This window comes from Protopterus annectens, chromosome 2.part1, assembly GCF_019279795.1.
Source record: "Protopterus annectens isolate FY-2018-M chromosome 2.part1, PAN1.0, whole genome shotgun sequence".
Taxonomy (NCBI): Eukaryota; Metazoa; Chordata; order Ceratodontiformes; family Protopteridae; genus Protopterus; species Protopterus annectens.
In genome coordinates, this window is record NC_056729.1 from 1,463,599,050 (window position 1) to 1,463,612,954 (window position 13,905).

At 43.8% G+C, this 13,905-nt stretch overlaps 1 protein-coding gene across 1 annotated transcript in view; it reads right to left on the minus strand.

Moving 5' to 3' along the window:
• WDR19 (WD repeat domain 19) overlaps positions 1–13,905 on the minus strand; it is a 3,663,919-nt gene that overhangs the window by 171,658 nt on the left and 3,478,356 nt on the right. Inside the window, exon 36 of the mRNA XM_044062937.1 lies at positions 5,534–5,654. Coding sequence (XP_043918872.1) covers positions 5,540–5,654 — 115 coding nt within the window. The 3' untranslated portion in view covers positions 5,534–5,539. The remainder of the gene's footprint in view (positions 1–5,533; positions 5,655–13,905) is intronic.

Genomic DNA, 13,905 nt, shown 5'->3' on the forward strand with positions numbered 1-13,905 from the left:
AGGAACCACGAAAGGAGTCATGGTCTCCAGAGTTACGGGGGGCTCTGCCACCTCTAGGGCGGCGTCTTCCTGAATTCCCCCCCCTGCCTCTGGAGGGGGGATCACTCGGTGGAGTAGGGAAAACCTTTTGAGCTTTTTTGAACCACATTTTCCCTCCTCTCTGGCCCTTGGGATAAGGTCTAGAGGGAGCAGAAAAACGGGCCCCAACGGCAGTCAAGGTCTTTCCCTCCTGCTCGCACCGAGTAAGCGTGTCCTTCACATTGGGTCCAAACAAGGAAGACCCATCAAAGGGGGTGTCGGCGAAGGAAGACTTAAAGACCTCCGCGAATGGACACAAGCGTAGCCAGGCTTGTCTCCTAAGAGCCACTCCTGTGCCCGCTGCTCTACTCGCCCCCTCGGCTGCATAGGAAATGAGCCTCATGGACGAGTTAAGAATGAAATTTAGGGTAGTCATCTGGGCGCCTACAGTCTGTGCTAATGCCTCAGGAAGGTTACCCGCAAGGGACTCTCCTAGCTCCTTGAGGAGGTCCCTTTGGAGCCTTGTAAAGTGACAAAGATAGTTCAGCGACCGCATGGTAAAGGTCGCTGAAGGAAAGGGTACGCTTCCCGTACCTATCCATGCTCCTAGAATCCTTATTAGGAGGATGAATAGACGTCGAAGCCTCTGCCACGTCCTGCTGAGTGGCAGATGCCACCACCAAAGCATCAACTGCAACACCCTTGGTAAGGAATTCCTTCTGGGGGGGAGATGAAAGGAACTTATTGGGCCTGGTAGGCACTGGTTCCGCCGTGTCAGGATGTTTCCACACCCTCCGAGAGATAAGGTCCAATAGCTCATCGAAGGGAGGAGACACCCAGGAGGAGGAGGGCTGGGCCCCGAAGGCCTTGAGGAAAACTGACTCCTCAGCGGTAGGGGCTTTGGATTGCCAATCGCCTCTCTGTCTCAAAATCTCAAGGATATCAGAGAACGAGACGTCATCCGAGGACGATTTAGGGGACCCCTCCGCATCATTGAGGTCAGTGTCTGAAGTGATGGATTCATCTTGGGAATCAACGTGCTTCCTCTTACACAGTTTCTTCCTTGGGGGTTCATCCGAGGCAGACTCAGAAGGACCACCCCAGAAGAAGAGAACCCCCCCAAGGGGGATATCCTTAGGCCCTGGGGCCCCACTGTTGTGGAAAAGAATGTCTCCAGAGGCACCAGTATCCAGAACTTGGGATGGAGAGGTAGAAACCTGTTGAACCGGCAAAGCCATGGCCAGCGCACTCCTCATGGCCTCAAAAGCAGGCCCTCCAGACTCCGCGGAGAGCACTTGCTGAGGGACCACGGAGGTACCGGGAATGCCCGCGGCAGATGCTCCGAGGGGAAGACTGGGCATCGAAGAGGCGAGCTCTACAGTGTTGCCCTCGGCCCCTGCCGAGGAAGACCCAGTACCAAACACTGACACCGAGGACAGGGTAGGAATGAAAGTCGGAGCAGAAAAACTTCGAGAGGGTCTCTGCTCCGACTGGACGATTCCGCTCCGTTCTACCTGCACCAACTCCAACGGCTCCAAGGAGGTCGGAGGAGGAATCGAGTGTATGGGAGGTGGAATCGGCTCCGAAGCCGCGTGGGCTGGAGCCGAGATCATTTTGGTAAAGACTGGGGACTGGAACAGCCTCTGGATAACCCTATCCAAATCCGAATCAGATAACCTAGAGGATTTGGAGGAAACAGATTGGGGCCGAGAAGACTTCTGCCTCGGCTCCGATAAGGCAGGGGACCGGCTCCGAAAGGGTTCCAGCAATATCGGATCCGAGACAGGGTCCGGCTGCAACAGTGTCGGCGCCAAAGGAGGCTCCGGAGCCGAGGGGGAAGAATCTGAGCTGCACACCTCCAACGGCTCCGAGATCAATGGAGCCGAGGAAGGTGATTGGCCTCTCGATGCACTCACCTGCGGCTCCAAAACCAATGAAGCCGAGGGGAGAAGCACCGAGGCAGACCCTTCAACCATCAGCTCTGAAGCCATTGGAGCCGAGGAAGAAGACGTCGAGCCTTGTTTCTTAGTTGTCGGGTCCAACGGACTGGTCGGAGCCGACGATCTATGCTTCTTAGGAGTCGGGTCCGACGGACTGGTCGGAGCTGACGATCTCTTCTTTTTGGGAGCAGGAGAAGATGCTAAAGTTTCTTTAAAGGAAGGCTTGATAAGGCCCCTTAGAATCAATTTGTTTTTCTCTCCTGGAGAACCCTGGAAGAGAAAGCATGACACACACTACAGGTATCTTGTAAATGTTTGGGCCCTAAACAGTACACACAGATAGCATGGCTGTCTGTAAGAGACATCTTATCACTACATTTTGCACATTTCTTGAAACCCGATTTTTGTTCCTTAGACATAGTGACAAGAAATACCAGTAATTTACACTAAGGCCAAAAAACAGTAAACAGGACAAAATGGGCAAAGCCCTCTAGCTTAAACGGGCTTAGCCCGACACAACAGAGAGACAGAACTACGCGGGCTAAAGCCCTCTAACTTAAATGGGCTTAGCCCGAAACTAATACACTCACACCACAACAAGAAAAAACAAGGAATAAGTATACAATAAGGGCAAGAGCCCTCTAACTTAAACGGGCCTTGCCCGATACACAAGTAGCGCGAATTAGAGAAAAAAATTAAATTTCACGAACGTTAACACAAACGCTCACAAAGCTGTGAAAACAGCTGTTTGTTTAAATACTGACAGAACCCCTAGCCAAAAAAGACCCAAAGGTCAAGAAAAAACACTTAGCTCCAGCCAAGTCGAGACCACGTCCGGCTTGAAAAGCGGCAAACGAGATCTGGGGAAGTAGGTGTGGTGCATTATGGGATAAGGGGTGGTCCAACCAATAAGAGACTTCGTTCTAGGTATAGTGGCCGAGTCGGAGCCGACGGATCGGCTCCGAACCCATCAGTTATTAATGTAGGCGAGATAGGATCCCATTACATCTATGGAAATAATTTTTGTGAGCTGGGATATAAGATCTAAATTGCCTAGACGTAGTAAGGCTTTGTTAAGTTTAATTCTAGTGGCTGACAAAAAGGTAATTACTAAAAAATGAAAATCAAAGTCTAAACCAACCACACCTGAAGTAGTGAATATTGTAACAGAGATAAAAGAACAGGAAGTGGGATCTTTAGAAAATGGTAGGAGTAAATTACATAGAAAACATTTGAAATTGTGGGAACAATACATGCAGAAAAATGTTTTGGATGAAGAATGAGGCAGGAATTGAGCAATTTATGTAATGTTAGTGTAATTATGTTGTATATAACAATATATGAGATGCATAATGTTTGTAAATGTGAATGCGTTAATATTGAAGCTACTGCCTCACAATTCATTCAAATGTTCATGTCTCTAGAACCATAACTGTTACTTGAAAACTGTAAATGGCAAATTATTCATCACAAAGTAACCTTTACAGTGGTTACAGTCATTCAGCTCTAGGTCATAAAATGGATTTTATATGCCACGATAACCACATTAAGTATGAATGATGTAATGCTGTATAAACACCTTAAGATATCTCAGTAACCATTAAAGCGACACACACTACCAACAGCATTTTCTTCATACTGCTCTGAGCTTTCATATGAGGCTAGGCAGTTTTTTCTGTGTCACTTCATTGTTGAGATATTTAGAAAAATATGCAAATTATTACAACACAAATAAATAGTACAAAAATAATATTCAAAAACTATTTATATGCATTAGACAGAGGTCAAATACCAATAGTTATGTTTGCCGTTATGTAAGCATTAAGATGAAATCTTCTAATACACTGAATGTAGCAAGGCTTTGGAATTATTAATGTAAATATGAACAAACAATAACGGACATCTAGAGACATCAGTAGGATGTAACTTCAAAAACGCCTGGAGACGTCACTAGGCTGTCATAAGTTAAGGAGAACCCACCAAGAAAGCACAAAAGTTTTCAAAAGAATTTAGATGAGAAAATGCAAAATGAGTTACATTAAAGGTTAAGAAGAAGAAAATAAGCACAATCTGAAGCACTCAAATGAATTTCAGCTGCAATACATGTTTTCTTAAGTAAGTGAAATGAACTTCACACACCCATTTCAGTCACAGGGGAAAGGCAAATGGAATATATATGGTTAGCTTACAGCAGCCAGTCAACTAGCATGTTTGTGGGGAGATGAGAGGAAACCACAGAAATCAAAGAAAATATAAACACACACACACGAGAAGATCATGAAAACTTAACACATGATATAATCAGGCCAGAATTGAACCCTGGATGCTATAAAGTAGAGAGCTTAATCACTGAGTCAAAGTGCTGCCTAATAGAAGAAATGTAGAACTTTTAAAGTACAAAAAAATGACCTTTTATTTAGAATTTTGACAGGTTAAACACTAAAGCTACCTGAGTTCTAGCTTTTGACAGAAGACTGAGGAAAAAAAAAAGACATAGTAGTAGCAGCACTAACAGTAGTAGAGCTGTGTAAAGTACTTAACGTAAAAGTAGGTAAGTGAAGCATACTTCTCTTCATAATTTATTCAAGTAACTAGGTTAATGCCCATATTAAGGCAGTGGTTCTACATTTCAGACTTTTGTGAAGATGGTGTACAACACACATTTTATATGCTAGTGGTGTGTTACTTGTAGCAGCTGGTATTTTTTAATCTTCTTATCCTAATCATCTGACTGAACAGAAAGCTATGCATGTTCATTTTATTCGTCTAAAATATCAACACATCTCTTGAAAAATGGCACTCAAGCAACACATTAACCGGGATTATCTTATTTTATGTTCCACTACTCCTGAGTGCAGATGATGTTTAGTACACAAGCATGGGTGTCACATGCTACCTCCACTCACTCTCTCTGTAATCCAGCACCAGTGAATTGGACTATGTTTATTTTTGAAGAAAAAAATCACCTAACAATCATTCTGTGATGCCATGGCTGAACAGGACTTCTATAAAGTAGAACCTAACCTCATCTGAACCAAGAATGAAAGTTGGCTGTGAGGACTGATTCTTCATTCTTCCCTACCACCAAATATTCTGAAGTTCGATTTGTCTGTCTGAATGTAACATTATTGACCCTGTTGGTTCATCTATGTTCCTGTTTTGCCCATAGATATTCTTCATCAGAATAATGCCTATCTGCAAATAAGCCCAATAATACTGCTTCCAATTTCATATCATGTTTTTTTTTTAATTATGGATGATTTGTTTTCACTTGTAACCATTTCATGAGCTTTAGACTGGCAGATGGCATACAGGGTTAATGCTTTGAGCTGTAGTTCCTGTGGTACAAGGTATGATTCCCTCAGCCTTCATTTACTTATTGTGTGGCATGAAGACGTCACTTAACCAGACTTGATCCCTGGTTGACCCTGAAAAGATACTGTGTCCAGTGAACCAACCTAGTTAACAAATGGGTATTATCATCATATAAACCAGCAGAAAATGATTTTGCTCATCTTAACTTTTCTGACCAACAGACTAAAAGCAAACACTTCCATTCTTAGTTTACTACTTACCTGTATTCACTGTTCTACATCATCTGGTTTTAGGTACTGGGAACAGTCTGTTACCTTCTTCAGCTGATCTGCACCAACCTTTTCAGAACACATTGGACATGTTGCTTCGGTCTCCAAAAGGCTTTTTTAATAAGAAAAAAAAAAAAAGAAAGAAAACAGTTGCAGATTGTGAATGTTGCATACAAAATAAAGTATGTCAAGTAAACTTGTGGTGTGTCATTAAGTATTTTACATAGACTGGTCACATGCCCTAAAGCAACAGTATGATCTCATCCCCCCACCCCAAGCAAAGTGTGTTACAAGAAACTCCATAATCTGCTAAAGTTATTTCCGTTAATCAGCACTTAACCCCCCCCAGATATAAACTAATTCATGGTTTCACAAGCAAGTTTTATGCATGACTGAAGTGACGCTACATGACAACTTGAGCAAAGGTTTCAGAGAAAGTTGTTGTAATAAAACACGATATGGGTCCCATTTTCTCACCATTTGTGATTTATATACCAGACCTCTGACAGCATCTCTAAATTGTTTTAGTCTGATGCCTGAATGATATTACAGATAACACCAGAGAAGCTGAAATTATACCAATATAAGCAAGTTAATGTAATGGAAAGCACTATTAACAACTTCATCTTGTTTCAGAGTTGTATTTCAAGTTTAGAAATAAGGACTGGACAACAATGACTGGGATTCATATCAGTACACTGTAGACATTTATATCATGTCCATAAATGCTGAGGGAAAAAGAATCTTCTTGATTCTTCCATCCTGTCTAGTATATAAACCCTATGCCTGTAAAAGGCTGTGCTTGTATTTACCAGGTTGTGGATTGTGATTCATTACAGAGACTAAGCTACGGTTGCTACCTTTTCAAATGCCCAAAGTGGGACATTTTTTGTAGAAACATCAGGTTTTACAAGGCAAAACATACCCACGGCCAGCACAAAGGACAGAACTTAACTTTGTTGCCAAAATAAAAGCATTTGAGTTGATTATTCTGTTTCATATAACATTTAGGTGTTTCAGATACAAAATAACTGTTATATGCAACTATTAAAGAAAATATTGGAAATATTTTTGTCCTAAAATCTCAAGATATTTGCCCTTTTTTTAATTTTTTTTGCAGAACACAACTGCCAAAAGAGGGACTGTCCCTCGCAAAGTGGGACAGGTGGTAACCCTAGACTAAGCAGAAATTCCTTAAGATTCCAAGACCAGGATAAGCTATTTCTTACACTTATTTCATTGAATTGCACTTCTGTAACGCTTATAATTGTGCTACACAGTTAATCTACTACATTTTGCACTGTTATAAAGTTTTTTTACTGTTTCACTAACTTTATGTATTGTCTTATACGGTTTTAACTGTATTTTTCATTGCTAGATACTGTTTCATTACTGTAATTGCATGTTTACTGAATTACTTAACTGTAAACTGCTTTTTCATACCGAGAGCTGTATTTTCTGTTTGAGTGCTCTATCCGTGCTTTTCTGTGCATTTTTGATTTTTTGAGGTTTCTGTTTTCTAGTCAGGTATCATACAACTGATTTCTTTGCAGTTAAAAATATTCTCTATAGTCTCCTTCCTCCTTTACCTGTTTAAAACTTTCATTTAGTGGCTACAGCTAGTAGCTGTAATAGTTTACCCCCCCGCCTATTGCTGCGTTGTTCTTATACTTGGTAGCTTTGCAGCTGCCCGCCCATACTGTACATTTGATCTGGGACACTCCTCCCAGTCTAGTGTCATTAGTTCATTCTAACTAATAGAGAGATAACATTTGTGAAGGCCAACCCACTTAGATTCTTAACCTTGAAATAACTTCTGTTCCAGGTTTTTTCCTTTTCCACTTTACTAAAAAAAAATTCTAAGCTTGTTTCCCCCCTTTCTTGTAACGAGTCTAGTCCACATACAGATTTGCTGTATCCAGAACTGTTTGTAAGCTCCTGAGCCCCCCAAGCTTTTCTGTGTTGGACTGAAGCCTTCTAGCTTATCAGTGGGAGTGGTAAGCACTAGGTAAACTATCTACCACATAAGGAGTGGTTTCTGGCCCAGAAATTGTAATTATGGGCCGTCTGGGCAGTTTTTCCATCTCTCTCAACTTTCTGATTTAAAAGCCCACATTTGCACTTGTTTCCCCCCTTTCCTGTAACTAGTCTAGTCCAGATACAGATTTGCTGTATCCAAGACTGTTTGTAAGCTCCTGAGCCACCCCAAGCCTTTCTGTGTTGGAGGGAAGCCTTCTAGCTCATCAGTGGGAGTGGCAAGCACTGGGTAACCTATCTACCACATAAGGAGTGGTTTCTGGCCTAGAAATTTTAGTTATTGGCTGTTTGGGCAGTTTTTTCCATCTCTCTCAACTTTCTGATTTAAAAGCCCGCATTCGCACTTGTATCCCCCCTTTACTGCAACTAGACTAGTCCAGATACAGATTTGCTGTATCCAGGACTGTTTGTAAGCTCCTGAGCCCCCCCCCCAAGCCTTTCTGTGTTGGATGGAAGCCTTTTAGCTTATCAGTGGAACTGGTAAGCACTAGGTAGCCTCTCTACCACAAGAGGAGTGGTTTCTGGCCAGATTTGTGGTTTATTGGCCTTTTGGGCAGTTTCTTCCATCCCTTTCAACTTTCTGGCTTAAAAGCCTGCGTTTGCGCTTGTTTCCCCCCTTTCCTGTAACTAGTCTAGTCCAAATACAGATTTGCTGTTCATAGGCTGGTACTAGGCTATCGGCCCTAGGGCCTATACAAGCCTAGCCATAACAATTACCTAGATATTTCTTCCCACGATATTTACTTCCCTGGATCCCTGTCTAGCAGGGTGACTGATGTGATCCCTGGGGTGAATTTCCTATCTCCCATCCAATCTTCAAGGTTCCTTTTGAAGAAGGCCAAGGAGGTTCTCTGCTTGACATGTATGGGCAGTCTATTCCAGAATATGGGGAGTCTCTGGCTCAGGAACCTATCCCTCCAGTATGCTTTGTTCATTGTGATGACAAGGTTTAGATCCCTGGAGCGTGTGGCTCTGAGGGAATGGGATTTCTTTAAGTGGAGTATGTCCAGCAGCTCAGGGTTTGACATGGCCTTGTATGTTAAGCAGAGATCACCTCTGAGTAAACAATATGCCACAGAGTATAGCTGGAGTTTTTTTTAGATGGTCAGCATAGGGCATCTGCTTTAGGCCTGTGATTCTTTTAGTGAGGTATTTCTGCGGCCTTTCCAGCTGTTGCAGATGTCTTGTGAGGTACATACCAAATGAGGCGTTGTACTCTATAATGGGTCTAATGAGAAATGTGTACAGTGGGACAATGACCTCCTTTTTTCTGGAGAAAAAACCCTTAGTGATGAAGTGTGCCACATAGAAGGATTTCCTGACTATTGTGGTGATGTGGTTATCGAAGGTGAGATCACTGTCCACTTGTGTCCCTAAGTCTCTCATCACACTTTTGGTGTTTGGTGTACTTCCACCTATGTGGTAATTCATTGTTTTTTCCCAAAGGGGATAACTATACATTTCTTGGCATTAAGCTTGAGCCCATAGCTCTGGCACCAAGCATCTGTTTCTGTAAGGCCCTTTTGTAGAATATCCACATCATTTGGGGATTCAGTAATGGCTCCCAGCATGCAGTCATCTGCGAACTTTGTTAGCCACAGTCCCTTGCCAAACAAGAGTGGTCCCAGGACTGAACTCTGAGGTACTCCACTTGTCTGGAGCTGGATTTGGAGTCGGCTACTTTTACATTCTGGGTTCTGTCAGTAAGTCAGTTGGCAACCCATCAAGTGACATAGGGATTTATGCCCAGCTTAGTAAGTTTATCCATGATTCCAGAGTGGGGGATAGTGTAGAAGGCCTTGGTGCAGTCCAGATAGGCTGTATGGACCACCTTACTCTCGTCCACAGCTCTGGAGACAGGTCCAGGAGACAAGATCGGCCCTTCACAAACCCAAACTGGGTGGGGTCCAGTGTTTAAAGGTTGCCAATGTCTTTGTTTATAAGTTCCATGATAATGCGTTCCATGCCAATGCAGAACAGGCTAGTCAGACTGATGGGACGGTAGTTCCTGGGATCCAAGGTGGATCCCCCTTTGTGGAGTGGGATAAATGTAGCTGTGCGCCACTCAGTGGGCACGAAGCCTGAGGTAAGGCTATGATTAAACATGGCACTTAGGTGAGGTGCCAGTTCATTTTGTAGTTCATGTAGTACACAGCCTGGGATGTCATCTGGTCCCACGGATACTGTATTCTTAGCTTTGGAGAGTGTGATTTCTATCTGTGTGGCCATGATTACCGGAATTTGGCAATCTTTTGGTATTGAGATGGACTCTTTAGGGGGTGAGGGGGGGGTGAAGTTGGCACTAAATCGATCTGCCAGGATATTGGCAATATCCTTGGGATCAGTATAATTAATGCCATTCTGTTGTAGCTCAGAGCAGATCTGAGCATTGCCATTTAGATTCTTGACATAACTATAGAATGCCTTGTGGTTGTCTGGAATCTTTGGCAATTTTATTTTCGTAACTAGCTTTGGAGGATTTTATGAGGGATCTCAGCTTCTTACTGAGGCTGGTAATAGAGTTTTTTTGCATCCTGAGATTTTCCTCTTTTCTGAAACAGTTTCTTCCTTCTGTTGTATAGTTTGTTTATGGCAGGGGACCACCAGATTGGCTTCCTTTTTTTGGAGGAGAGCATCTTGGTTCTATTTGGGATGGCACGATTCATGCACGAGTGGATGTGCTGGTACAGTGCCTTACTGTAGGATTCAGCAGTCGAACTTTCAGCTCTTGTCTGCATGGTTGTCATGAAGTTTGTCACTTCTGACTTGAGTAGTATGAAGTTGGCTTTGCAGAAGTTTTTTACAGAGGTTTCCTTACTGGGGGTTGGTGTTGGGATGTGGATGTCAAGGGTGATTAGCTTATGTTCAAGACCTGACCAATGGGGGGGTGACCACTGATGTGGAGCATCTGTCTCCCATGTTGGTAATGACCAGGTCTACGATATTGGAGCCCCTGGTGGGACAATGGATTAGTTGATCCAGGACACTGGAATTTATGAATTCCAAAAAACGTTGGGAAAAGGTATTGGTACCCAAGTAGTTTTCCCAGTTAATGGCAGGGTAGTTGAAATCACCCAGTATTAGGGTGTTTGGTTATGTTTAGAAAGGTGTAGGGAGAATCTTGGGGCATAGTGGGGGATCTGTAGCAAGCTACAGTTTGGATTGCAGTCTTACCTAGTGTTAGTTGCACTTGGAGAATTTCAGATGCAGTGTGTTAGGCTACTAGCCTGGAGGTGTGAATATGGACACTCCTCCACCTTTAGTGTTTCGGTCTTGGTTTGGTGACCGAAAAGAGTGGTAAGAGTTGTAGCCTGGTATTGCAGGGGTGCTCTCTGGAGCCTTGAACCAGGTCTCAGTTACTGCACAGATATCGATGTTCTCCATTTTTAAGAGTGCCTCGAGAGAGTGCATTTTAAGGTTTAGACTTCTAGCATCGAGTAGCATTACCTTCAGATTTTGCATGCTTGTATCTGTTACAGTGGTGGTTTTGTCCTTTGAACCTTGCCTAAAAATGGAACTATAGGGGTGGTGAGAGCTTTAGCCAGTAACCTGAATCCCAGGGGCGACAGGTGCAGACCATCTCTGGCAAAGCATCGTGGTTTGTCGATCATGTAGTCCCAGGCAGACAGATACTGGATCCCCTTTGAATGACACCAGAAGCTTAGCTCATTTTTGAAGTCAATCATTTTGTCCTTATACTGTGGTATCATTCTGGGCAAAGGCAGGATGCTGCTCAGGGCTAGGGTCATACCTGCCTGGGCCACATGATCCGAGAGCTCTTCCATGTCTCTTTTCATGTAGTTCAGGGAGATACATCTTAAGTCATTCACTCCAACATGGACAATGACAGAGACTGTATCCAAGACTGTAACCTTCTGAGCACCCCAAGCCTTTCTGTGTTGGAGGGAAGCCTTCTAGCTTATAAATGGGAGTGGTAATCACTAGGTAGCCTATCTACCACAAGAGGAGTGGTTCCTGGCCCAGAAATTGTAGTTTATTGGCCGCTTGAACAGTTTTTCCATCTCTCTCAATTTCCAGTTTAAAAGCCCACATTTGCTCTTGCTTCCCGCCTTTCCTGTAACTAGTCTAGTCCAGATACAGACTTGCTGTATCCAGGACAGCTTGAAAGCTTCTGAATGGTGCCAGAGCCTGCTCTTCAATTTTTCCCTAAAATCTACTAGTTCTCTCCTCTCCTGCACTTATACTAGCTTATTAGTCTAGCACTTTACCAGACTTCTTATAGCAATTATTGTAGCACACAAGTGCTACCAGCGCTAAACGTTCTAAAAGGAAACAGATCTAGCATTTATTATCTATGCCCACCCTACCAGGCATGTCTAAAGGTCAGTTCCCTGTGCTTTCTCCTATTATCCTGGTGAACTTAGGCATCCTGAGGTAATGTAGCAACTGCCTCATGTACACCAACAACCCTCTCCTCTTACCTTTCAACACTCAGACTTGCGAGAGATGCACTTATATATCCAAACTGGATGCCACGCACTCTCCAGCCAAGACCGGAATAGCTGGTCAAGAGGAGAAGGTCAACACTTCCACCACACTACATGGAACACATAGCCCTCCGGAACACACACCAGCACTGCCTTCACATAAAAACACAAACCACACACCCACCTTCATGGAGGCTCTCAATAAAAATCAACCCAAGCAGCAGAGACCTCCAAGGCAGAAACGCACTCGACCACCACAACGCAACACTAATCAAGAGACACATAACTCTCCTAAACAGTGTGCCACTCAACCAAAGCCCCAAGGCCAAAACAGCATATCCAATACACTAGTCAAAGGTGACTTGATAGTGAGGCACACTGATGTCCCACTCACTAGGTTGAATAAGGAGAAAGTAACAGTCAGCTACCTGTCAGGTGCCAGGATCTGACACATAACGCATGCACTCAGGTTGCTCAACAACAGGTATAAATATGACTCTGTCATTGTACATGTGGGTGTGAATGACCTGAGACGTACCTCCCTGGACTACATGAAAAGAGACATGGAGGAGCTCTCGGATTATGTAGCCCAGATGGGTATGACCCTAGCCATGAGCAGCATCCTACTATCACCCCGAATGATACCACAGTACAAGCAGAAAATGATTGATTTCAACAATTGGCTAAGTTTCAGGTGTCATTCTAAGAGGATCCAGTATCTGTCTGCCTGGGATGACATGACTGACAGACCTCGATGCTTTGCCAGAGATGGCCTGCATCTGTCAACCCTGGACTTCCGGATACTGGCCAAAGCTCTTACCACCCCTATAGTGCCTTTTTTAGGCAGTGTTACAAAGACCAAATTACCACCATAACAGCTACAAACAAATGCAATATGAGGGTCATGTTGCTCAACAATATAAGTCTACATGTCAAAATGCACTTGCTCGAGGCACTCCTTAAAATGGAGAACATCAACATTTGTGCTGTAACAGAGACCTGGTTCAAGGCAGCAGAAAGCACCCCTGCACTACCAGGCTATAACTCATTCCACACCTTTCGGCCCCAGAACTTAGACTGAAGCTCCAAAGGCAGAAGTGTTTCCATATTCATAAAGGATGCGCACACCTCCAGACTGGTAGTCCAACATAACGCATCAGAGATACTTCAGGTGCAGCTAACATTGGGTAAGACAGCGATTCAGGTTGTAGCCTGCTATAGGTCCCCAACCATGTCCCAAGACTCACACTCTACGTTCCGAAGCACCCTGGAGAATATTAGGGTCCAACCTAACCCTCTCTTACTAGGCGACTTCAACTACCCCTCCATTAACTGGGTAAACTCCTCATGTACCAATACACTTGCCCAACATTTCCTGGAGTTCATTAATTCCAATGCCCTGGACTAGCTCGTTCTTACCCCCACTAGAGGTAGCAACATCCTTGACCTGGTCATTACTAACATGGGCAGCCGTTGCTCTATACCAATAGTCAGCTCCTCCCTGGTTAGATCCGACCACAAACTAATCACCTTGGAAATCCACATCCCTCCCAACCCCCCAAGCAAAGTTAACCACCATGAAAAACTTCTCCAAAGCTAACTTTGGGATCCTAAAAACACAGGTGGCTAACTTCACGGCACCCATGCAAATGGAGAATAGTTGCGTGACTGCAGAATCATACACCAATGCACTGTATGAACACGTACACAAATGCATGGATCTCGCCATACCCAACAGAACCAAGACACTCTCCTCCAAAAAAAGGAAGCCAATCTGGTGGTTCCCTGCCATAAACAAACTCTACAACAGAAGGAGGAAACTGATGCGGAATAAGGTGAAGTCCTAAGACTGGAAAAACTCCCTTAGCTGCCTCAACA